This window comes from Musca autumnalis, unplaced genomic scaffold (genome assembly GCF_047663935.1).
Source record: "Musca autumnalis isolate F117 unplaced genomic scaffold, ASM4766393v1 scaffold_5, whole genome shotgun sequence".
In the NCBI taxonomy this organism is placed as follows: domain Eukaryota; kingdom Metazoa; phylum Arthropoda; class Insecta; order Diptera; family Muscidae; genus Musca; species Musca autumnalis.
In genome coordinates, this window is record NW_027412088.1 from 118984836 (window position 1) to 119012529 (window position 27694).

Below are 27694 nucleotides of genomic sequence, written 5' to 3' on the forward strand. Positions count from 1 at the left end.
TTCGCCGTCAACACAGATTGGCCCATAGATCTTTCGTAGAATTTTTCTCTCAAACACACAAAGCACTGCCTTATCTGCTTGAGCAAGTACCCATGCTTCGGAACCATACATTAGCACGGGTAGTATCAGTGTTTTGTACAGTGTTATTTTTGTTTGACGAGAGGTGGCTTTATTCCTAAACTGCTTACTCAGCCCAAAGTAGCATCTGTTAGCCAACACTATTCATCTTCGTATTTCACAACTGATGTTATTTGTTGTGTTTATGGCGGTGCCGAGGTAGACGAAGTCCTTTACTACCTCAAAATTATAGGTACCAACATTCACAGATGGTGCGGTGTTTATGGACATATTACGCGTCGATACCATCAACTTGGTTTTTACGCCGTTTACTGCCAGACCAACTTTAGCAGATTCTCGTTCGACTTTTGTAAAGGTGTCAGTTACTTCCTTTACCGATCGACCCATGATGTCAATGTCGTCGGCATAAGCCAGTAACATGTGGCTGTTCGTGTATATTGTTCCATTTCTTTTGACCTTCGCGTCTCGTATGACCTTTTCCAGTAGGATGTTAAATAGATCACACGACAGGCCGTCTCCTTGTCTGAAACCTCTTTTGGTAGTAAACTCTTCGGAGAGGTTCTTTCCAATTTTAACTGAGGATCTCGTCTCAGTTAATGTCATTCTACAAAGTCGAATTAACTTTGCAGGAATACCAAAATCAGACATGGCTTGGAACACCTTTGAACGTATAGGGCTGTCGAATGCTGCTTTATAATCGACGAAAAGATGGAAGGTGTCGATCTGCATTTCTTGGGTCTTTTCCAGGATTTGTCTCAAGGTAAATATCTGGTCAATGGTGGATTTGCCAGGTCTAAAGCCGCACTGATAGGGTCCAATAATTTCATTGACCATAGGCTTTAGTCTCTCACACAATATGCCAGATACTATCTTATATGCAATAGGGAGCAGACTTATGCCCCTATAATTGGAGCACACAGTCTTATCACCCTTCTTGTGGACTGGACATAGGATGCTCACGTTCCAATCGTCGGGTACGCGTTCTTCCTGCCAGATGGTGCTAACTAGCTGATGCATACACCTTATCAGCGTGTCGCCTCCGGTTTTGAACAGCTCGGCTGGTAGGCCATCTGCTCCTGCCGCCTTATTATTCTTCAGCCGGTTTATTGCTGTCCTTACCTCATCTTGGCTGGGCGGTATACATTCAATACCATCATCTGGGATTGGATCTGTGGTATCTTCGCCGTCTTCACTGCTATCGGATACCAACAGTTTGGAAAAATGTTCTTTCCATATCCTGAGCACACTATCTGTATCAGTTACCAAATTACCTTGTTGATCTCTACAGGAGGATATTCCTGTACCAAAGCCATCAGTTTGATGCTTCACTCTTTGGTAGAATTTTCGGACTTCGTTCTGTCTCCTGTACATCTCCATTTGTTCACACTCCCTCTTTTCCATTTCTCTCTTTTTCCTGCGGAAAAGACGTTTCTCCTCTCTCCTTTTCTCCCGATACCTCTCTCGTGCGCTACGCGTTGCTACTGATTGTAAAGTAGCCCTATATGCCGCATTTTTTTCTTCGGTAGCAGCACGGCACTCCTGGTCATACCACGGATTCTTTGGTGGAGGTCTCTGGTATCCAAGTACTGATTTTGCGGCTGTTTGCATGGAGTGGGCAATATTTTGCCATTGTGCTGATATGTTATCGGGACGAGAAGCGCTATCATTAAGCAATTGGGTCAGTTGAGTGGAATATGCTGTGGCTATCTGTTGTGTTTGTAGCTTGGCGATGTCCAACTTTCGTGTTGTGTCTGTCCGTGCTTTATTTGCAACGTTTAGACGGGTACGTACCTTTGCTGCAACGAGGTAATGGTCCGAATCTATGTTTGCTCCTCGGAACGATCGTACATCCAACACGCTCGATGAATGTCTTCCATCTATCACAACGTGATCAATTTGATTTATTGTTCTTTGGTCTGGAGACAGCCAAGTGCCCTTATGAATATCGAGATGCTTAAATCTGGTACTGCTAACTACCATGTTTTTTGCCGCTGCGAAGTCTATCAGCCTCATTCCATTGTCTGATGTTTCACTATGTAGACTGAATTTCCCAACTGTTTGTCCAAAGATATTCTCCTTTCCAATTTTGGCATTAAAATCGCCTAGAACAATTTTAATGTCATGGGCAGGACAACGGTCATATGTTTCTTCTAAGCTCTCGTAGAATATATCTTTGGTCTGTTCGTCCTTGTCTTCGGTTGGGGCATGAGCGCAGATAAAGCTGATGTTGAAGAATTTTGCTTTAAATCGAATTGTAGCAAGTCTTTCATTCACTGGGGTGAAGCTGGAGACCAGATGTTTTAACCTCCGACCAACTACAAAACCGCAACCAAACTCATGCTTTGTGTCATGGCAGCTATAATACAGTGCGTCACCTTTAGGTGTTGTTGTGACATCTTTCCCAGTCCATCGTATTTCCTGTATGGCAGTAATATCGGCTTTGTACTTTCCAAGTACGTCTGCCAATGCGAAGACTGCACCTTCTCTATAAAGAGTGCGAACATTCCAGGTGCAGATTCGCAGATCATGGTCCTTAAAACGTTTGCGGGGTTCGTCAACTTTAGAGGGGTTTGTTTTTCTTTTCTTTCGTTTTTTCATAGTAGGCTGTTTTTTTCTAGGGGAGGGTTACTAACCCGACGCCCAAACCCAAGTTTTTAACGTTCTTATGGGTGAACGCGCGGCACATGTTAGCTCACTACCTTTAACGGGTGTTAAAGGCAGTTCCCCAGGTGACACCACGAGGAGGTCAGTGTCCACTTGAGATGAAAGAGGGACCAAGATAAATCCTGGGCTTTGCCATGTTAAAACCGGTCAGGACCGTTCCTTGGTATCTTCCATCCCCTACGTCACCCATCCATTTTGTTGCACAGTGTAATAAAGAAGAAGAGAAGATACATTTTGGTTTCAACGTTGTATACTAACTTTTGCGACAGACTGTATTCTTGTTCAGGGTAAAATTCTAAGTCGATATAACAATGTCCGTCAAGATACAGCTCACAATTTTTTAGATAGAGCTTTGCAATTTGGTATAAAAGTTTATATTTATCCTAGGATGTTTGGTATTGCAAATGTGGACCGATATAATAATATAATAATAATTGTTCCACAAACATCCCAGGCGGGACAAGGGAGACTCCTCTCATATCAATGAGTGCACCCCGATTCATATTAGCTCAATGATACGGGACCTACTGCTTATTGCCGAGTCCAAACGGCGTGTCTTAAGACACCACTTGTATAGAACTTTTACATGGCTGAAATACTCAAGAAATGTCGCCAACATTACTGAGGGGTATTTTGCCACCGTTAAAAATTTGATGTTACCTGGCCGGGGAATGGAACCCACGACCTTCTGCGTGCAAGGCGGGCGTGCATACCATTGCACCACGGTGGACCGATATACGTTTTGATATAGCCCCCATAGAACGGCACCACCCGATGTTCGGTATTTTGAAGGTTTTATCCTCATTATCACACCGAAATGGCTGAAATTTGAAACTTAGTCTTCGTTGTCGGGTACAAAACCGGTATAAGTATAGGTTCACGCCATCATATAGGCTCCATAGAACGGTACCTCCCGATTTTCGGTATTTTGAAGGTTGTGGCCACAATAATCCACCGATCTGGTCTTCATTTGGAGTATTAAACGTTCCATACGAAAGTTGCCGGTATAGTTACACGCCTTCAATAGCCCCCATAAAACGTACCTCCCGATTTTCGGTGTTTTGAACGTTGTGGCCTCAATATTCCTCAGAAATGGCTGATATTTTTTTATTTAGTCTTCGTTGGGGGTATAAAACTTTGCCCCAGAAACTTTTTGTAGCTTTTACTTGAAGATCTATACAGTGAAAATTCATCGTTTGCAAACATTTTATTGCCTATCTATGCATTTGAATACATACTTACACATACATATGTATATTTATTGTATTTTGTCTTTACAGGAATCACGTGGCAAGAGGCCTTTAAAAATTTGGGATAGTTGGCGGAATGTACGGAAGGGTGTTGTCGTTGGCACATTTGAAGAATTGTTAGTTAGAGGTAAGTATATTAACCGCGTTGTGCGAAAATAAACAAATAAAAAAGCCGTAAATGAATAAGACTTGCAATACCATCTGCCCTAAAGATTATGAAAAATATGATTTATTACGTAGGGTACAATATTTTTTTAAAATCGCTATATTTGCAACACTTACGAACGCATCGGTGTATAAATTTATTTGCGAGACAACGACGATTGTGCCCCGATCAATTGTTCTTAGTTATGACCCGAAGTCCCGGCCACTTTTTAAACAGCGAACCAATTTTCATTAAATTTTCTCGAATGTGTCGTGATACAAATTGCCTTGAATGGTGAAGTTCAACGGTACTGAAGGCGTAGATCTGTCCATCAATAACGAAAAACTGAAAACATACACACAATAAGCGCAAGAATTCGACTTCATTCATTTTTCGCGTTGGTAAAAAGATAGGGAACAGGGATGATTATCAATACTAGAAAGGAGAAATTACATTAAAAAAGTGCATATATAAATAATACGATGCATTCCAATATAAACATTATATTAGATATTCCTACTGTACTATAAAATAATATGTGTATTTTAATCCATAGATTGCCAATTGCTTTTTATGGATATATAGTTTATTTGGTGTTGTTGAAATAAAAGACAGTGACTTCTCTTAGTAACTATTTTAAACTAGTTATTTAATATTAATTTAGAAAAAATATCGAGATACTGCTACTACGGCGGAGGAACAGACCACACCACTACAATTAGCGTCTGTACTCCATAAGGAGAGGCCTGTGGATCTAACAGCGGTCGTCGGTCTTGCATCAAGCGGCTCGCTATATGGAGCTCAAAATCCTTGGGATAATCGAAATGAGGTGGTGCGGATATGGAGAAATGACATCAGCCAATGTAAATATGGTTCTCTATAGTGGGAAAGCGGACAAGAGTGAGAGCGGAGTGGGCTTCATAATCTCGAAAGCACGGCATAGGCATAAGAAACAATAACGGTGTTCGCTTTGTAGAACATTGTCAGACATTTCAAATGGTAATAGGTGGTTCCTTATTTCCACACAAACTAATACACAAATATTAAGGATGCAAACACAATCCAACATTACAAGATCATGGGAAGATGCATGCAGTACCCTCAAATCCATTGCGAAAAACCACATAGGATACGAGGAGAAAACAGAACGAAAAGAATGGATTTCCGACAATACTTGGAATTTGATCAAAGAAAGGAATGACTTAAAACAGAAATCAACACAAAATCCGTGGTATATGGGGCAGTATAAAGTCATTGCAAAACTTGCAAAAGGCTCAACTCATAATGACAAAAGACAATATGCGGAGAAAATGGCCCGAGAAGCAGAGGTAGCGGCAGGAGCAAATAACATGAAGGATCTTTATAAAGTTATAAGTCGCATGACAAATCAGTCATCAAACCCAAAGCTGTAAAAGACATCGACAAAAAACTATTAACCAATGTTGATCAACAAATAAATCGGTGGAAACAACACTTTGAAACAATCAGTAGCATTTTTGAATAAAACGATGTTCAAAGCGATCAAATATGAAAACAAATCAAAACCATGATGAAACTGTTGACGCCGACACTCCAAACATAGCTGAAATTGCAACAGCGATAAACAAACTCAAAAAGAACAAGTAAAAAAGCATTAAGTTCGGCCGGGCCGAACTTTTCATACCCTCCACCATAAAATATTCATTCCTGTCCCCAACTTTAAGTGAGTACGTTAAAATGTCAGATAATGTACATAAAATGCTTCATTCGGGAGGCCCTTTTTTATGGTGCCTATATCTAACTGTTGACAATTTTTGGTGGGCTAGAAATCGGTACATAACGTGGGAACTTCAAATGTCATTAGCAGCTAGTTCGGAGGTATCTGGGCTATACGAAAATATGAACTTAAATGAACAATTTTTGTTGGCTTTTAAATTTCAAATTACAGAAAGTTCGTCCAAAAATAAAGCTAAGGTACGGAAAATCGGGAGGTTTGTTTAGGGGCTATACAAAAACATGGACCTACGTTCGGTTAAACATTTTAAGTAAAATCCTCAAAGTACCGAAAATCGGGAAGTATCGTTATATTGGGGCTATGTTGAAAATTGTTGATGCAGATGTCAAATTACAGTTAGTTTTGTTAAAAATTTTAGCTAAAATGGCCAAATTACAGAAAATTGGGAGGTACCGTTACATGGGAGCTATATCCGAACATGGACCTATGTTGACAATTTTTGATGGAGAGGTGTTGTGACCACTAAGAACTTCAAATGTCAAATTACTGCTAGTTCGGTTTAATATTGTAGCTAAAATCATCAAATTACTGAAAATCGGGAGGTACCGTTATATGGGGGCTTTCTTGACAATTTTTAGTGGAGAGGTGTGGTGACCACTAAGAATTTCAAATGTCAAATGTTCAAATTACAGATAATTCAGTTAAAACTTGTTGGCAAAATTCCTGAAATCGGGCGGTAACGTTATATGGGGGCTATTCCAAAACATGGACCTGTGTCCACTAGTTATCTAAGTTTATTGACATTTAAGAACCCTAAATGTCAATTGATAGCTAAATCGGTCTGAAAATGTAGATAAAAACGTCAAAATGTAGTAAATCGGGGGTACCGTTATATGGGGGCTATACCAACACGTGGACCTTGGTCCACAACTTTTGTTATATAAGTTTAGTTACACTTAAGAACCCTAAATGTCAAATTATAGCTATATCGGTCTGAAAATGTAGATAAAAACGTCAAAATACCGTAAATCGGGGGGGACCGTTATATGGGGGCTATACCAAAACGTGGACCTATGTCCACAACTTCTAATATATAAGTTTATTGATACTTAAGAACCCTAAATGTCAAATTATAGCTAAATCGGTCTGAAAATGTAGCTAAAACCGTCAAAATACCGTAAATCGGGGGGTACCTTTATATGGGGGCTATACCAAAACGTGGACCTATGTCCACAACTTCTAATATATAAGTTTACTGATACTTAAGAACCCTAAAGGTCAAATTATAGCTAAATCGGTCTGAAAATGTAGCTAAAACCGTCAAAATACCGTAAATCGGGGGGTACCGTTATATAGGGCTATACCAAAACGTGGACCTATGTCCACAACTTTTGTTATATAAGTTTATTGACACTTAAGAACCCTAAATGTCAAATTATAGCTACATCGGTCTGAAAATGTATCTAAAAACGTCAAAATACCGCAAATCGGGGGGTACCGTTATATGGGGGCTATACCAAAACGTGGACCTATGTCCACAACTTTTGCTATATAGGTTTATTAACACTTAAGAACCCTAAATTTCAAATTATAGCTACATCGGTCTGATAATGTAGCTAAAAACGTCAAAATATCGTATATCGGGGGTACCGTTATATGGGGGCTATACCAAAACGTGGACCTATGTCCACAACTTCTAATATATAAGTTTATTGACACTTAAGAACCATAAATGTCAAATTATAGCCAAATCAGTCTGAAAATGTAGCTAAAACCGTCAAAATACCGTAAATCGGGGGGTACCGTTATATGGGGGCTATACCAAAACGTGGACCTATGTCCACAACTTTTGTTATATAAGTTTATTGACACTTAAGAACCCTAAATGTCAAATTATAGCTACATCGGTCTGAAAATGTAGCTAAAAACGTCAAAATACCGCAAATCGGGGGGTACCGTTATATGGGGGCTATACCAAAACGTGGACCTATGTCCACAACTTTTGTTATATAAGTTTATTAATACTTAAGAACCCTAAATGTTAAATTATAGCTAAATCGGTCTAAAAATGTAGCTAAAAACGTCAAAATACCGAAAATCGGGGGGTACCGTTATATGGGGGCTATACCAAAACGTGGACCTATGTCCACAACTTTTGTTATATAAGTTTATTAATACTTAAGAACCCTAAATGTTAAATTATAGCTAAATCGGTCTAAAAATGTAGCTAAAAACGTCAAAATACCGAAAATCGGGGGGTACCGTTATATGGGGGCTATACCAAAACGTGGACCGATATAGCCCATCATCGAACTTGACCTGCCTGCAAACAAAAGACGCATTTTCCTAAAATTTCAGCGTCCTATCTCCATTTTTGTGGATGCTAGAGTGATTACCACAGACGGACGGACGGACGGACGGACGGACGGACGTGCTCAGATCGACTTAGAATTTTACCCTGATCAAGAATATATATAGTTCAATGCAAATGAGTAGTTCAATGCGTTACAAACGGAAAAACAAACTTAATATACCCTCCATACTATGGTGGAGGGTATAACAAGGCTCCAGGAGAGGACGGTATACCACCAGAACTGTTGCAAGTGGATGCTACGCTAACAGCAACAATTATACACCCGCATATTCTAGAAGCATGGGAAAACGAGACACTACCAGAAACGTTGACGAAAGGTACTATAATAAAGTTACCGAAAAAAGATTTGTGATACCTGGCGCGGAATTACTTTGCTTAACACTGTTTATAAAATCATATCGACTATAATAAACGATAGGCTGCAGAGCATTGAAAAATCATTACATGACAAACAAGCCGGATTCCGCCCATATCGAAGCTGTGTAGACCAGACGAACACTCTAAGTGTCATTATAGAACAGTCCTTGGAATGGAGAACTCCACTATATTTGGTATTTGTGGACTTCCGTAAAGCATTCGACTCCATCAAAAGAAATGCCTTTTGGTCAGCATTAAAAATGAAACGCGTGCCCCAGAAAATCATACAAATAATTAAGGCGATGTACAGCAACACAACCCTGCATGTAAAACATCGCGGAACGTTGAGCGAACCATTCACAACGAACGCGGGGGTGAAACAAGGATGTCCCCTGTCTCCACTGTTATTTGCAATTGTACTAGACGTGGTAATGGATAAAATATGCTCAAAGGAAGGATGAATAGTTTGGACTTTCCACCGCCATCTGGAAGATCTTGATTATGCTGACGGCATTTGTCTCATGTCTTACAAATTCAACGACATGCAAGACAAATTAAATGGCCTCGTTCTTCACGCTAGAGAAGTTGGTCTAGAAATTAATATAAAAAAGACACAAGCAATAAGAAATCGTCCCAAATATCACTTCGAGCAAAGCTCAGCATATTCAACGCATGTGTTAAAACAATTTTACTATACGGAAGATAAACTTGGCTACTTTCAAACGCAGTAACACAAGTACTCCAAGTTTACATAAATAAATGTCTGCGCATAATGAATTAGGTCGATTTGCCACAACTGTGGTGGTAGAGATTACTTTCAGAATAACATTTCTAGGAATTTGTATATTGGAAGCAATGTGCAAATTTTGCATTTCTAGTTTCACATAAAATATTTCAATGTTTCACAGTGTTGGAGAAGAGTCTGCAAAATATAACTGAATTGGTCGCGGGGGTACGTCGGTACTTTTTATACTGAAATGGAACTGAAAAAGTACTTATGTACTGAATTTTGCATCCCTGACGAGTGAACGCGTAAATTCGAGTCTCTCTATGCTGAATAATGTCTCTCACAATATTGGTGCTAATACTCAGTGATGCCAACTGTTCCGAGGTAAAAATCGCTACAGACAATTTGTGTTAAAATACACCACAAATCTCTACTGACTAAGAATAAAAAACACCACGAAAATGTGTAACAATGGCAAAGATTATCAATTGTTACACAGAAAGAGAAATTAAAAAAAAAAAAAAAAAAAAAAACGCATTCATGTTTTTATCCATTTCTTCAATAAAATATCGAATCCCATTCTTTTCTATATTTTTGAACACGATCTGCCATCTAAATGTATGAATATTTCACTCGCTGCCCAATATAATGCCTGCCCCATAACCTGCAAGAAGCTACTATTTTTTACCGCGATAACAATTTTTCCTTTATGATGTCGAAAAAACTAGTAAAAATTAGTAGATTTTTGCAGTATTGGAACAGACCAATACTCTTTATTCGATAACGTAGAGTGCGTATTTGCCATGTTTCGTTCCCGTTGGAGCCATCCCAGGCCTTTGGCGAGGAAGAGCAGACTTGTCGGCTCGGTTTTGCAGAAGGCTGTTAAAGATTGAATCGTGCGTTCACCCTTGGTGCGCAATCTTCTGGAAATAAGCATTGGACAACTGTATAGTAGGTGCTCGATTGTCTCTCTCTTCTTCGTTTTCACCTGCAATATTCAGCAATTACATTTCTTTCCCATTTGCCAGTCATTGATCTTATAGTGCAGTGGCCCGTGATAATTACAACTGCTAGTTTCAGATCGGATTTCATCATTGAGAGTAGTGATTCTTGGTTGAAAGGACTGGCCAGATTGCTCTAGATACGTTACAGCCAGGTACGTTTTGCCAATTTTAACAGCCCTTGTCCAGATACCCTTTTCTATCAACCTCATATAGTGGCACAAGGGTGGCATGATGGAGTTATAGACCGCGATTTCTGTTGACTCCGGTCCGCAACATGCCAGATCATCCGCTTTTTCATTACTTTCGATTGATTTTAGGGCCTTCAAAGCATTCTTACAGTCTAAGATCGCCGCAGGCTTGATGGCGTGGAACCTGAGTGATTTGAGGGCCGCTTGACTATCGACGTAAATAGTCACCGGTCCAACGATGTCCCCTTTCATAGTGCTTATCAGTTCCGCGGATTTCCTGACGCAAATGCTTCTGCCTGGAAGACACTAAAATTTTCGTTGAGTTTGAAGGAGGGTCGTAAGTTGAGGGAATTGCTGTAGACGCCTGTTCCCGTGCCTGATTCTATCTTAGAGCCGTCGGTGTAGATTTCTATACCGTCTAGAGGTGGGCGATTGGGAATCCAGTTATCCCTGTGGGGTATATGTACTTTGATTGTCCCGAAGTTCACTTGTGGTGATATATAATCACTGATGTTCTCTGAAACTATTGGTATTCCAACTTTTCGTAGAATTTCTGCGCCATGAACCTAGCTCTTTGAGCCGAAATGCATTCTTTAACTGGATGGAGATCAAGTAGCGCATTTAGAGCCGCCTGTGGAGTGCTCTTCAAGGTACCAGTGATTAATAATGATGCTGCTCTTCAGACGCTCCAGTGGAGAACCTTTGGTCTCAGTCCCCAAATTTTTCCAATGGAATTCATGCTGGAGTAAAGAACTATTAGACCTATCTTTGCACGTTCCTCGACATTGCTTTTCCATGTTAGTCCAGGATGGTACCGAGATACTTGGCTTCCGAAGAGAGACTAAGGTTGACTCCATCCATCACCGGTAGGTTACATGGTCTGACCTACCTCTTGTTTGTGAACAAACCGAGCTCAGTCTTCGATGGGTTCACTCCAATACCATTGATGCTCGCCCATCTCGATAATTTGAATTGAGTTCCGACAAAGTTTGTGGGGACTTCCCGCTAAACATGATGACGACATCGTCAGCATAAGCGATAGTTTTATTTCGTAGTTTGTCAAATTCCTTAAGCATTTAGTTTATTACTAGGAGCCACAGTTGTGGCAATAAGACACCACCTTGGGGTGTACCCCTTAAGACATACTTCCGAATGGAACTCCTACCTATGCTTGAGTTGATTATTGGGCTGCTGAGCATACCATAAATCCAATTGATAAGAGGAAATACCTTAGCTTATGAGAGAGTTATGGATGGATTCATGTCTGACATTATTAAAGGCACCGTCTATGTAAAAAATTCCGTTAACGTATAATTTGATCCCTCCGAATTTCTTAATTTCGCTGTTGAACTTTTTGAATGACACTTTCTCTCAATCTGTGGACAACTTTGATTTATTTGCTTTATTGTAAAGCATTCTGCTGATCTTCCTAAGATTAGCAAGATCTTTCGACCCATGCCTGGGTATGATAGTGGGCAGGAGGCCTAATAGCTCTCCACCAGAGGCTCCGTTACAAGTCTCACTGCATTGTCCAGCTTTGCGGTTGCTAAGTCAGTAAACTTGCACCAACCGGCCTTGCTTGGATTTCTATGTGGTGGTTGTCTGATACCATCAGTAGAGACGTGGAAGAGTATCTTCCGGTTGTCAGAAAAGGAACACTCTTTGGATACCCTCCAGTCCCTAATTATGGATTTGTATTTGTTGATGAGGGTTATGTCGATAACCTCCCAGAAAAATTAATTGGAAGCTGCAATGTAGACTCGTTCTTTCACGGCATGTTTTTATGCAGTTCTAACGGAGTCGTGAAAAAGACACTCCATACCCCATATTTTATGCGCATTCGGATGCAATCCAACGAATGACATCCATTTCTCACATGCATACGGATGCAGTTCAATTAGAGTCGTGAAAAATTAACTCCAATTCCCTATAATTTAACCGCATTCGGATGCGATCCCACGATTGATATCCATTTCTCACATTGCAGGTTAATCTGCATAATGCGAAGTGGCTGCTGCTTACGGTGCCTTCGAGCTAGACAGAACCTTATCCATCCTAACCCAAAATGCAGTTTGCCCTCACGAGTTCGTAGATACTCCTGTCCTTGGATGTCTATTGACACCCTAATGACAAGACCCCCACTCTTCGGACTGTGGCTGACAAGTTTCCAAGAGCTAGTCTGGAGATTGGGGTTTTGTCTATTGAGTATTGTCAGTATGCGTGCAGGATCCACGGCGGGCTGTGGCACCCATCGTGATAGTACCCTTCTGCTGGGTAGCTCCTTCATACTTACAGCCGCCAATTGGCACTTCTCCCAGAGTTCACCGAGACCATCTATTGTGTTGACAAGAAAATCTAAAGATTCCTTGTTTTCACAGCAGATGACCTTAATACCCCTGAATGGAGCAACACTTCCGAACTGTGCATGTTTGGGTGGCTCCAATGTCATGCAGACAGTTCTCAATCAGCAGCAATCGATTGTCACTGATCCTGCCATCGGGATCAGATCGATCGATGACCGCTAACCGGAGCTCATCCGGTATCAATGGTCTACTCGTATTATTAACAGCTCCTTCACCGGTGAGAGGAGATTGTGTCGACACCTTGTGGCTCAAGTTGGCCTTGACAGTGGTATCCTTCCCGATCTCATTCTTTTGGTGGCGGGCAGATGAGGTAGAGGGTTTGGATACGCGGTTTGAGTTTGGTATCTTGGCCTTCGGGTGTGGTTCCTCCATTCATCTATCCCTCTTCATCGGGTTTTTCGATGAGGTGGGGAGGATATTCTTGGGATCCAGGGAGCGGTGCCGGGTCAGTTTATATAAAAGGTTGATTCACCTCTGCTATCAACCCCCTCGCAATTGAAGAAGGCATTGAGGTCAGGAGATATGAGTCCGCAGGAGACTGACTCAGTCAAACAGCGATCCTGCTCTGGCTTTTTGTTTTTTTTTTGTGCTGAAATCAGCTTAGCTTCCTCGGTTATCTGGATGAGAGAGCCTATTAACCTGAGGACTTCTCTACGGTGCTTCACTACATTGAGATTTATCTAGGTCAAATTGAACTCCCTCACAGAGGTGGTTGAGGGATCTCTGCTAATGCACTTCTTAAGGTAGTGCATGTCCCTACGATACTCCCTATTATCGTTGGTCAGCCGATATACAGTGTTGTCCGAGGCGGTGGGAGCCTTTCCGGCCGTGACTATGTTACAGGCTCCATTCTCAGTGGCTACCTGCTTTTGGAGACTTTTTTTATCGGCTTCGGCCGATGAATGGTCCGCCGGAAACTCGCTGATCCTGCGTCCACAAGATTGGTTGTTCCCACTGAGGCCGAGGCCAGTTCACTTGTGTCTACAGTCGCTGGAACGACTGTTGTATCGAGTTCGTCGTCCGATGAACTGACCTCAGCCTCAACGGAAAAAACATCTAGATTGAGATTCAGGGCCAGCGTTCGTTCCAGAAGGTCTAATTACTGTCAACTTTGTTCAGTGATACTGCCACCTGCTAGGGCGGGTACCCCTGTATGTCACCTCCCGTAATTTTGGTATTTTCGACCGTAGGCTGTGTGTAGGCTGCTGTAAACAATTCAGTGTCCATGGGCATTGCAGAATTGTTGTCATCATTGGGTTTTGGGGTGTTTGTTTTGTTGTTAAAAACATTCAGATCCATACATTATTGAATTAGAGAGGGAATGGAGGTCGACCATGTCGTAGCCCTCCTGTACCATGAAAATGACTTGACAACTAAGTCTATACTGCATTGAGACGCCCAGGTTTTTAATGAGGATCCGTTCTTATACAGTTGTAGTTTGGTTTAGAAAACCGATAGGCACTCGTTCGTCTGACACATCGGCGTTAGGGGATCTTTAATTCGTAGGAGATCACTACGTGGATAACCTTTGGTCGGTCACAATCTCCCCCACTCAGCGTTCCAGAAAAAGGGTTGAGTAGAGGATATTGTGAATTTAAGACTCCGCATCACACAAAGATGAAAAACCGGTCTTAGTTTAGATGAGTAGAGGTAACTACTCATCTAAACTAAGACCGGTTTTTCATAAGATCGAGAAAGAAATCTATTTTTTCTTGCATAATATTCCTCTTATAAGGGATCCACAACCATTGACCTGTCTTTCTGTTTGTTCTGCGAAACACATTGGCTACGTACACTCGATCGTCTGCTTGTTGCTGTGGGCTCTCCCATCATGGTGACCGTAACGGGACTTATTTGGATTTGTTTCTGTCTTCACCATAAACAAACTCTTATTCGGCTCGCTGTACAAAAATAAGTTCCACACGCTCCTTGCTTTCAGCACCACATTGTTTTGTTTGTCTAACTAATATCTACGCACATTTTTTTTCCAAAGTTCGCTTCATCTTTCACCGCTACTTGGCCTATTGATATGAAATTGTATTGTAAATTCGGCACAAACAAAACATCATTTAGCACAATGTCGCCCTCATTGATTAGAATTTTCCCCTTCGCTTGAACTCTTGTTTCATCAGCTAGAGAGATTTCTTCTTCATGATCCTCAAACTTCGTAAACAAATTACGGTTACAGCATAAATGCGATGAAGCACCGGTTTCAAAACAACATGTGTTTTTATTGACGTAACTACTTACAACACCCCTACTAACACATTATTTGAACAAAGGCATGTCGCACTGAATAACTAGTTATTCTACGACCACTAGAATAAATAGTTATTTTATGACCACTGGAAGTAGAAAAATAAGCTAAACAAAAAAAAAGTATCAGTCGGCTTTGCCGACAGAGATATACCCTCAGCCTGTGTATATTGAAACAATTTTTTTTTTTTCAAAAAACGCAAGTATTTAGGGAGTTTTAAAAATTTTGGGCGTTTGAACTGACAAAAATGTTGATTAGGATTTAATATCAAAAGTTTTGCGGAGGAGATACTAAAAAGAATGGATCTCCAGCCACTACATATGGTACCATAGGGGTTTTTTAGAACTTCAGGGATGTTTGCTCAAGAAGTATGAACTTGCCCCTGAAACAACTTTTACCATCGCAATTGAGGCAGCAATGCAAGTTGCTTCAACAAAAATCAAAGTGATTCGAAAGCAGGTCTTAAAGTGAACATGTATCCGAAATTTTGAGTGGGAGGTACCGGATGGAGTGGACAAATATAGTCCATATTTGAACCTGATCTATATCTGGTAGATATATTAGGATGTGTAAAGTATGGGCCAATTCGGCCACTCTCTTCAAGAGTTATCGTACGCACAATTTTTCCGAACATTTTTGAACTTTTGTGGGGGAGGTACCTGAAGGAGTGGACCGATATGGCTTATCTTCGAACTTAAACTATGTTTGGACAAAATATTACTAAGGCCAAACTTTGGACCGAATCGGCAGACCTGTTCGAGAGTTATTTTGCCCTCCAACCTCCTCACACGGTGTCATAGGGGTTTTTTGCAACTTTCAGGCTATTTTCTCAGGAAGTATGGACTTGCCCCTGATGAAACTTATATCGTCGTATGGAGGGCAGTGAATACAAGTTGCTAAAGCAAAAATCAAAGCGATTCGAGAGATGTTCCTAAACTGAACTTTTCCAAAATTTTGTGTGGGAGGTACCCGACGGAGTGGACCGATTGAGTCCATATTAAAACCTGATCTAAGTCTGGTACACGCTCCACGATGGGCAAAGTATGGACCAAATCGGTTACACCCTTCAAGAGTTATCGTGCGTACAAATTTTCCGAACATTTTCGAACTTTTGTGGGGGAGGTACCGGAAGGAGTGGACCGATATAGCTCATCTTCGAACTTAAACTAAGTTTGGACAAAATATTACGAAAGCCAAAATTTGAACCGAATCGGTTCATCCCTTCGAGAGTTATCGTGCGCTCCAGCCAGCCAGACAGACAGACAGACAGACGGACGGACATTGCTCAACCGACTCCAAATTGTCTGAAACACATTTCGTCCAAACATACTTGGGGTCTAAAACCATTATTTCGGTGAGGCACATTTTACCCGTATGAAAGTGTATATACCCTTCATAGCCTAAAGGCTGAGGGTATAAAAACATATCGTCGGTGTCATGCTTAAGTGTTCCATACGCCATTTTTGACTTTTTGAGATACAGATGGTTTCTAGGGTTTTCCGGTATGCTCTTTTTGAATTTCTAGTCAGCTTTCTTCTATCTGCGCTAGTTTCCGAGATATCCATGCATCGACGCGAAAGTTTAAACTTTTTTCAGTTATGAAATTATTATTTTAAAAACTTACTAGTTTGAAAACACATTTCAAAAATCAGAATTTAAATTTTCGATTTAGAAGTATTTAATTTATTGAGGCAAAGATGCAAAATTTTTTTGTCACTTTGTTCCATGTGATTTACAATATTTCACATTTGTGTCATAAGTGCGGATATGGAACAAACGACAAAAATTCTTTTTTTAAAAAAAAATCTCTATAACCTTTATATTCCAATACATATTCCTCTAAAATTTTGCAAATATGTTCTATACACTATTATTAATATTTCAAGTCAAAAATATAAATATTTGCTTTAGCCACCTCCACACAGTTGTGACGCAAAACATTAAAATTCGATTATCTCAAAACAGGCAAATGGCGTATGGAACACTTAAGCATGACACCGACGATATGTGGGTGAATATTGCGAAAAGACTTGTTTTGGTGGTCGAAAACGGGAAAGTGTAAAAATGGGGTTTTTTAGTTCAATTTTACTCATAAATATTAGTTTAAAATTCAAAAATATTGCCCCAGCGTCTTGTAGACTTTGTAGGGAGTAGAGGGGTAATGGGCATTCCAAATTAAAAAAATGTGAAATTATTGATGATGGCCAGCGTCTTTAGAATTTCATAGCTCCGCTATGAATGTCAGAGTTTCTCATATTGAAACAAAAACCCAAGAGAAAACATTAAGTGACCATGAAATGATTCGTACAAATTCTTTCCATTGATTACTCCATGTTAGCAGACTGGTGATCGATTCATTGACCAAAAATTTTATTTTTGTCAACGAGCATTTAGGCAATTTATTTACATTTTACAAATGTAAACAAATCTGCAATATTCAATGCTACAAGAATATTTCTTTGTTCTTAGGAATTCTTGCCCTTTGTGGGTATTACACAGTTTGAGTATAATATGCATGTGACGATAGTGTTGACCATAATATGGTGGGAGAGGGGGGTTCAAAGTTGCATATTTTACCTCCAATATGTGTGGGAGCAAAATATGAAACAATGTTGCATACTGTACCTTATATATGTATATGTGAGAGAAGGAGATATAGACAGAGAGTTGGGAAAGTCCCCCAGATTTATACGTTAATGTAATCAAGATTACATGTCAATGTATATGTAAGCGTTTAAATATAGGCTTGGAAATTTCATCACTCACTTTGAGTTTAGTTTAAATCAGGGATGCTCGCCCTCATACTTAAAAGTGTAAACAAACCACACGTATTATCTCTTTACTTCTTATCTTACCACTACTAATGCACCAACTTTTCTGAACATCAATGGTTAAAATAAATAAGAATGAGAGAGGCTCAGATATTGTATGACTTTCTCAGGAGTAATTTTCAACGGCCGCCATTTGTTGGTTCATGTACATCAATGGTGCACAAGAAGAGAATGCTATTTTGGGTTTTTGTATGGGAAATAGAGCTGTAGTTAACTTTTTCGTAAAGACGCGTGCATGACTGATGTACATACATTTTCTCTCTCTCTCTCTCTATATATATATATTAGGATAGTTAGTGGGTCAAAGTGCGATACATTGACCAAAATTTAATTTTTGTCAACCTTAAACACCGTCAACCGTAAACACATCTGTAATATTCAGTACTCCAAGAATATTTCTTTTTTCATATAAATGTTCTCCTTTGTTATGCTTTCTATACTCCATGTTAGTGGGTTGGAGATCGATACAATCACGAAAAATTGGATTTTTGTCAATGAGAACGTAGACAATTTGGTTACATTTAATCAAATGTAAACAAAACTGGTGGTATTTACGATTTAGGAGAAATAAACTACATATAACTTCAGCAATAAACGGCTTGCAACACATGGATCATTTTCTAACAGATGAGGTACACTTGACAAAGGACAAAAATATGTCCGTGGATTTAGTAATTTTGTATACAAATTTTCCAATTTTGCATATTAAATAGAAAGGTTTCTTAAGGTCTATTTAACCAGAAACTGGTGGATATTGTAGTATATCAGATGTTATGGAAGCTGGAATTATGGTTTACTACAAAAATACCACAACTGCAAAAATACCAATAGTTAGGTGACCAACGATGAGGTTCAAAAAACTAATTTCCACCCCACAGAAATAGCACTTTGTTTTGTCTGATTTACCCTTATAAAAATACAAAATTACAATGGTTTTGGTTTGGTATTTCCAAGAAATCGCTGATAGTAATATTCTCCATTTCAGCGCATTGCAAGGGGATCACTGATGTTAACAGGGTTGAGGAGCTTTGACGCAGAGTTTCATGACAAAAAGACTGGACAAATGATTAAGCTTGATGTCTGCGCTTAACATTGAATGATCTTCTGTTTAACGGCATGTTTGTTCATAGTTATGATTAAACATGCCACCTATCCAAATAATTCCCAAAGATTGCGAAATTCATATTTATATTGCTTGACATTACATTTTTGGTATTAACACAATTGGAATAAGAAATAAGGTAGATCAAGTTTGAAAAAATCGACAGTGCCCAGTTTTCCTGAATTCATAGATTCAGGTTACGTTCGCATTTAATTCAGGTTGGGTTCAGGTAAAATTTTTATAAAATTACCGTTATTTTTACATAATTCTATAGCAGAGGCATTCCAAAAGAAGAAAAGAACAGAAATTTGCGGTATTTTGCTTTGAAAATCCTTAAAAACTCCAAATATATAGTGCTTATAGGTGTACGAATACGAACTTTGCCACCCTCACAGGCGCCATATATACCTAAATGACGGAATAAATTAAAAATTAGTTTTGTTATTTTTAAATCTTTCTTCGCTATAGTAACCCCCATCAATTGTATCATATTTGCATATAAAATATGGAATTAATAACGATTTTACTCATTTTTGAATTTTGTACGAATATGAACTTTGCATACTGTATATTGAAATGTATTTTGTTAACATTAGCTATCAAATGTGGTTCTATTTCAACTTCTCGGTCTGGCTCCCTCCCACACATATACAGGTTAAATGTGGTTCTCTCCTCAAATCTCGGTCTCGCTCTCTGCAGCACATATACAGGTTAAATGTGGTTCTCTAGATATACTCCACTCAATTATTTGTTTGAATAAAACTCTGTCGCACAATAGGCCTGTTCGGGTAAGAATTGCCTCTTACGGCTGGTCTTTATCCTAACTATCACATTGGGGAACTAATATTTAACGATTCAACGTAATATTTTTTAACTTAATCGATAAATGTTGTCAACCCTAATATTTTTGGACGTAATATTTTTGGGACACCCTAATATTTTGTATATATTTAAGCTTTGTTTGAGAGCTCTGCTCTTCAAATACCCTCTCGATCTAGCGATCTCTCTCTGTATTGCTCTCTCACACACACACACTCTCTCTCACACACACATAGCCTGCACAGTGGGCCGAATAGGCAAAAAAGGCGCTTTTTAATTTGGAATGCCCATTACCCCTCTACTGTAGGGGCTAATTGGTTTACAATTTCGTGTACGAACGTATCATTTATAAATTTACATAAATATTTATTTTTATAAAATGAAAAATAGTTATAAATTACATCAGAAGTATATCAATATTTCAAAGCAAAAATGATTTCAATTCTCTTTTACAATTTGAAATTCTTGAAATAACCTTTATATTATTGGGAACATGGTTAAATTCCAAGCAACCATTATTTTCGATCCGCTGTTGTGATAGTTCTAATCGGCATCTTTTGACTCGTAAATTAGAATCGTTCCTGGTAATAACTACAGTTTGATTAATATCAAACTGGATTGATCGGGCGCCAATATTATTTATGGCTTTGTAAATATATGTAATAGTTTGTAATTTGTAAATTCCGTAGAGGGGTAAAATGTTTTTGGCACTATTGCTATATAGATCAATTGTAGAGTATAGACGTGGCAAATTGTATACAATTTTCAGAGCCTTGTTTTGGCATCTTTGAAGTGGTTTCAAGTGATTCGTTTTCTTATAAGCATATATTAGTGCCAAATAATTGAAATGACTCTGGATTAGAGAGGTTATACAGTAGCAGTTTAGTCTCTACAGTAAATTTGTTTTAAACTTATGTAGTATCCCTATAGCAGGGGCAATTTTCGTTTTCAAGTCATCTATATGTGTATCCCATGCCAAATTGCTTTGCATATTGCAGTGACTGACTTTCAAATATATGTGTATCACCGCGGTAATGAGTATGTACAAATAACTTTGTACATATCTTTGGGTGAGGTTAGGGCACTGGGAAAATCAAACTATTAAAAATAAAGATTGCATATTATCAATTTCCCAGTGTCATAAGACACCATATGTTTTCAATGCAGCGCTCTTATGCGCTGGCGCAGACGGCAATTATTAATCTATTTTAAATATGTGTCACCAATTCCGAGCCATCGTAAATCTATGTGTGTGAGCACTGATAAGAAAGAATGTCATAAAGTCCACACACACGAAGATAACGATGTGTGCTGGCTAAATAGATTAAAAAGATTGTATGTCTGCGTGTAGGCTAAGATAGATTAGTTTAAGTAGCTCTTAAGTTTCATTTTATTTTAATAAAATTAGAATTGAATCCTCAACCGAATCGATAGGTTGTCTTTTCTCTTCTCGCTTTTACATTTGGTCCATCGAGCCTTTGAATAGGTTTGAACTAACGACGAAAAGTAAAAAGAAAAAATAAAAAAACTGAGTTTTCCCCCACCAGTGGTAAGAGACTCAAAGGAAAAAAATGAAAATAAAAAAAATGTTAAAATCAGCTCCTCCCTAGAAAAGAAGGGAATTGCTGAAGTAAAGAAAAGACCCAAAGAGGCATAAATAGAAAAAGACCCAGAGAGGCAACAATTTCAAAAGACCCAATGAGGCAAAATTAGAAAAAGCCGCGAAATAGCCAAATAAAAATATAAAAAAAGAGAACTCAACCATGGAGACACAAATTAACACAATGTTGGAGATGATGCGGCTTAGCATGGATGCATTTTTTGAACGACAGAGAATAATGATGGAGCAAAGGCAGGGACAAATGGAACTATTGCTGCAATTATATACAAGAAATAAAGCGGTTGATAGTTCCCAGGAATCGTCCCCGCCGGCAAGTCCTCAGAATGAGGGAGAAATTACTGAAGAAGGTGATCTCTACGTAAACAAGGATGTTGGAGATAACACTGGTACCGATGGTGCAGAAGCGTTGCCACAGCAGTTCGCTGGAGCACATAGCCCAGGCGTAGGCGAACAACAACCCTTTCATGATGATTTAAACGAGACAGATGAGACGGTGGAATATTATCTGAAGAAGGAAGAAGTTCTAGAAGTTAATGCCGAGGATGAAGAAGAAACGTTCGAAGTAGAAACTGGCGATTCTAGCCCGGGACTTATAAAAGAAGAACGAGATTTCGACAATAGCGAAATTGTTGATAACTCGCATATATCATCGTCCAACAACGACGTATCTGAGAAAGCAACAACAAAACAAATTAGCTCAAAGCGTGACAAGGCCGAACGAATGATTTGCGATAATAAGGAAGGTGTGGTGAGACAAATTCTACAAATATTACGTCTGAAGATAGAGAAGTTGCAAGCCAAGCCAAACAACATGCCACCATCGAAGGAAGTTCTGCTAAGCCGGAGGAAGAAGTCGAAGAAAAACATGCTGATGACGTGGGGAATGAAGCCGGCGGACAAAGGTGGAGGAACTGGCAAGAGATATAGGTTAGAGAGATGGCTGATGTCATTCGTTGGGGCCGTAACGTAGACGGTGATGCGAATGCGGCGATGCACACATTGTTTTTATATAATTATGTATTTTTAAATCATCAAATATGACAATTATTTCAATTTTGTATTCTCATAGCTAATAAGTAAACATAATACAGTCCACTTCACAATCGTACTTTTGCCGCCCGGGAGAATGTACAAATAACTTTGTACATATCTTTGGGTGAGGTTAGGGCACTGGGAAAATCAAACCATTAAAAATAAAGATTGCATATTATCAATTTCCCAGTGTCATAAGACACCATATGTTTTCAATGCAGCGCTCTTATGCGCTGGCGCAGACGGCAATTATTAATCTATTTTAAATATGTGTCACCAATTCCGAGCCATCGTAAATCTATGTGTGTGAGCACTGATAAGAAAGAATGTCATAAAGTCCACACACGAAGATAACGATGTGCGCTGGCTAAATAGATTAAAAAGATTGTATGTCTGCGTGTAGGCTAAGATAGATTAGTTTAAGTAGCTCTTAAGTTTCATTTTATTTTAATAAAATTAGAATTGAATCCTCAACCGAACCGAAAGGTTGTCTTTTCTCTTCTCGCTTTTACAGAGTATTTGCACCTTGCGACCAATTTTTTCAATAACTATGCAGAATATTTGATTTGATTTTAGAGTTTTGTTTAAGGATATTTTGTTTTACTTATTCCGCTTTTAAGAATTTAATTTTTTTTTCAATATTTTTAACGCTAAATGTGTCGGGACACAGCCTTTTCGCAATATTCACCCATGTATATTTTTCTATTTTTAGAACTGTTGAGGTGGGAATTTAATGAGTATTTGAACCTTGCGACCAATTTTTTTCATGTAAATATGTAGAATATTTTATTTTGATTTTCGAGCCTTGTTTAAAGATATTTTGTTTTAATTATTCCGTTTCTAAGAATTTAAATTTTTTAAATATTTTTAACCATAAATGCGTCGGGGCACAGTCGTTTCGCAATATTCACCCATGTATGTTTTTCTATTTTTTGAACTAAACACACAAACCCCGGATTTGTAGTTAGACACACACGCTAAGTAGTTGTTTTTATTTACATTACTTTGTAATGGGTAACATAATGACTAAGGGAACCGAAGTTGGTATTTATTGGTTTTTGGGAAATATGATAATGATTTCAGTACGAATATTTTATTGAATGGAGTTTTTAGTTTTAGCATAATAGTACCGTCGAGGCTTTTATCTTTAATACTTCGTACAATCTTTCTTATTATGGGATCCCATTTATTCTTAAATAACAAGAGTCGGCCAAGTTTTCATGCGTCTCTATTTGTGACTTAATCCCCTTAAATTCATCTTTAATTTTTAGGGAATCTTGATACATTTACAAAAATTGTAAAAATATATAAACATATACATACATATCTCTAATACCATGCCTACACAAACTGATGCTACTTCAAATTTTGCAGGTAAAGATAAATTGGGGGTTCCAGCCTCAGAACCGGTACGACTTGTTCTGGAGAGCGATGGAACCCAAATTGAAGATGGAGAATATTTTCGAACATTAGCAAATAACACTGTCCTACTGTTACTGAGGCAGGGAGAACGTTGGTACCCCACTGGAGTCGATGTTATAAAAGCTGGTATGTTTAAACGGGCAATGAAATCATTAACGAAAATAATAAAAAAAATAATATAATTTATTCATATATAAGTTTGTAATAATATTTATGTATATGTATTTTTCAGCTATATCAGCTATACCGAAAATCGTCTGTGAGACGATTCATGCGTTGGAGTTACATGATGAGACCCCATCTTGGAAAATTATGGATAACAAGGGTCGCGTTACGGTTGTTCTGCACTGGGACCAACGACAAGGAGGAGGTGGTGGCAGTGGAGGAGCAGGAGGGGGAGGATCTGGAGGAATGGGACCTAGTAGTAGTGGGGCGAGTAGTAGTAATGGTCCTTCTGAAAAATATTCACCATCGAAAAAAGGCCTCTCGGCGCAAAGTTCTTTGGACAACAAATCAGTTTCGTCGCAATCATCGCAGCAGCGATATACAAGTCCACAAATAACAGTAATCAGTGATGATGGTCCTGCAAACATATATCATCCTGGTGGCATGGTAGTGTCACCGGGTATTGTGATACCCGGCACCAGCAGAAGGCTTTCAAAACAAGGTGGTTCCTTTGATAGTGCCGTTGGCGCGGTGCACGTGCACACACCTGAATGTGCACATCACGCACATACACCTAGTCGAGCAGGTAGTCCAAGTACTACAGAATGCGACTTCCATTGTTGTGCCTTGCACGAAGAGGGTCGTAAAATAGCTGTTCACAAAAGTGTAGCAACATCCCCCATTCAAGATGGTACTACAAGTCCTCAGCCCCAACAACAGACATCACTGACCATGTCATCGGTTGTGGATCCTATGATGGGCGGCAGCATGCAACGCCGGTCTTCCGGTACAAAAGGTCATGTTCGGTTCCTTGATATTGCGCCGGAGCGTGACAGCTCTGAAAGTGAAACAGAAAATACGGTTATGGAGGACGACAAGGTAACGACTGAGAAGTTCTTGTTACTCATCGATCAACTCTCCGTAGATCAGAAACGGCATCTAAGCATTAAGGATATTGGCATTATTTTAGAGCGCCTGAATTCCAAAATTTTGGATGTTGAACGACTAGACAGAGAGTCGGAATCCGACGATTGTTACAACTGGACGATAAAGGCAACGATACGTGGAGATGCCTTACGCGAGTTGGGAGTAATCTACAACGGCAACTACTATGCCATTTCCGAACACCCTGGCTACAAAGAGGAACTAGAGGAGAACGGAGAAGAAGCCGAAGAGGACGAAGAAGATCGCATCTAAACTCTAACTTCAAATATTCTGTTTATCTCCTTTGGTTCAAGCAACCTAATATATAGGCATTTCCAAACTTCTAAAAATCTCAAAGGCTCTACACTATTTCAGAAATTACTGTTAGATTTTAAGTTAGGCACTGGCTCACAACGTTTAATCCAATTCCGAAAACGCTCAGCTACTAAAATTCAAAAAAACTACATAACCCCTTCCCCCTTTAGTTAAATGGACATTAAACGCTTTTACTTTAATCGGTAGCCTCTAGTTATGTAATTTATGTAGAACTAATCTGTTAAAACCTCGACCTGAAATAAGAAAATACAATCAGATCAATTGAATTTACATCTTACAATTCATTCTCAGCAATATATTGTGATTTAAAAAAGAATTGTGTTAATTTTTGTGATACTCTGGCTGTTTCTTTTGTTGATTCTCATATTGCCATTGTGTGAATCCTCTCTGTGAGCGAGCCAAGCGGAATTCGTATGTTTAATCCTGTTTGTTAGAAACCCAAATTGCGCGTTTATTTTATACATTTACTTGCATACTTGTATAGATAAATATGCAAACTTACATAAATATACGGAGAGTTTAAAATACAATGGTAGGCTAAATAATTTCAAGCGAAGTGAACAAACTGCAAAAGATATGAGATTGATGGTTGCAGGTATGAATAGTTAGACCTAATATAGGTGTGTGATCAATATTGCGGGCAATTAATAATGGCCAATATTTTATAATTGTTTATTTTTAGTTTAAATACACACAACATCACGAACACTGACTCGCTCAGCCAAATATTTGTATCAAAGTAAAATATATAAACTGCCATCATTAGAGTTCATGAAAAAATTCAAAACGTAAAAATTAGGCATTTAAAAATATGAACAGCAACAAAACACGCATAATTTTGTAAAACTCGAAATTATTACATAGAATAGTAGTGATTATGACAATTAACGAAATACCAATGTACACACAATCTCCCACAGAACCGCATTATATGTATTGATTGCCGTTGGTTCGATTCTTTTTCCCAGGCCCATTCCACCTATATCATAAAACCAAATCAAGTGTATGGAACAACTCAAACATTTAAATTTCATCCTTTTAATGTCATGTCGATCTTGACCGAAAACGGTCACTTTATTTAGTCCATTCTGAAATTATTATTATATCAAGAACCCTTTCATAATAACTGACACTGAATCATTCTTCTCCCTTTCCAATAAATACCCTATCAAACACATCCTTCATACCTTTTCTGAAAGTAACACTGCCAATAAATCATTTTGTTAAACAAATCATGATATAAGATATCTTAATATATGTTTTGTGTGTGTACGGATTCTTCGTTTGTATGGACATTTGTATGTACATATGTGTGTCAAAACAAAAGGATAGACTGACTTTAACGTAGGGATGCACAGAGAGAATTGGACACATTTACTCTTAAATATTTCAAATTGGTCATTTGAATGTTTTAAAAATGTAAAATAGTACAAATTGCAGATTTCTTAAATATATTTCAAAAACAATGCTTTTAGCTGCGTTTGATGGTAACATAGGTTTTCGCACTGCTTTGTAAATGACTACTTTAAATTGAAGTTCGACAACCACTATGATGGCAATGGATTTAAAGTCGCATTTACATCTAACATCATACATCATTTAAGTTGCAAATTCCCGCGAATATCTGTCAAACAGGCTTACTTATGTTCATTCTTAAATGTATTTTACACTTGCATTTAGAATTTAGATGTAAAAGCGCTTTTCGCATACGACCGTCGAACAGAGATGGCCCGTCAGAAACTGTGACGTACATATATGACATACATTTCCGATTTATATTTATAATGCGTACTTATACAAAATAGTTGGGTTTTCGACAATCGAAATAGTGATCATATTATGCCATCCTTCCTTATGTATGTACATATATATGTATGTGGAGGAAAATGAACTTTGATGAATTGTTAGTGAAACTTTTCTCTGTATAACTTGCTATATTAAAAATAGCAGAGAAAAAACGAATAAGGAATGAATATGAGACAAAATTGTGCACTGGTACGGAAAGAAGCCCTTAAGAAGAAACGGAATACAATCTGACTGGAAACCCAATAACGAAATACGGAATAGAACAGGCAATGAAAACACTAAAAGATAGGAAAGCTACGATATTTCAGCAGAAATATTGAAAATAGGGGAAGAAAATGCATGTATATAACACGGGGAAATATCCACCAGACTGGCACACTTCAAAATTCATACCGATACCAAAGAAGAACAATACAAAAAATGTGAAGAATATGGACTGATTTTTCTACGAATAATCCATAGCCGAATACACCCACAATGTGAAGGCACCAGAGTTATGACTTTTTTACAACCTC

The 27694-nt window shown here is 38.6% G+C and overlaps 1 protein-coding gene across 3 annotated transcripts in view; it reads left to right on the top strand.

Moving 5' to 3' along the window:
- Drep2 (DNA fragmentation factor-related protein 2) overlaps nt 1-27463 on the top strand; it is a 165503-nt gene extending 138040 nt beyond the window's left edge. For all 3 annotated transcript variants that reach the window (XM_073992677.1, XM_073992678.1, XM_073992679.1), the window contains 3 exons: nt 4023-4119; nt 23901-24074; nt 24181-27463. In XM_073992677.1, coding sequence (XP_073848778.1) covers nt 4023-4119; nt 23901-24074; nt 24181-25310 — 1401 coding nt within the window. In that variant the 3' untranslated portion in view covers nt 25311-27463. The remainder of the gene's footprint in view (nt 1-4022; nt 4120-23900; nt 24075-24180) is intronic.
- Nucleotides 27464-27694: the final 231 nt, after the last annotated feature.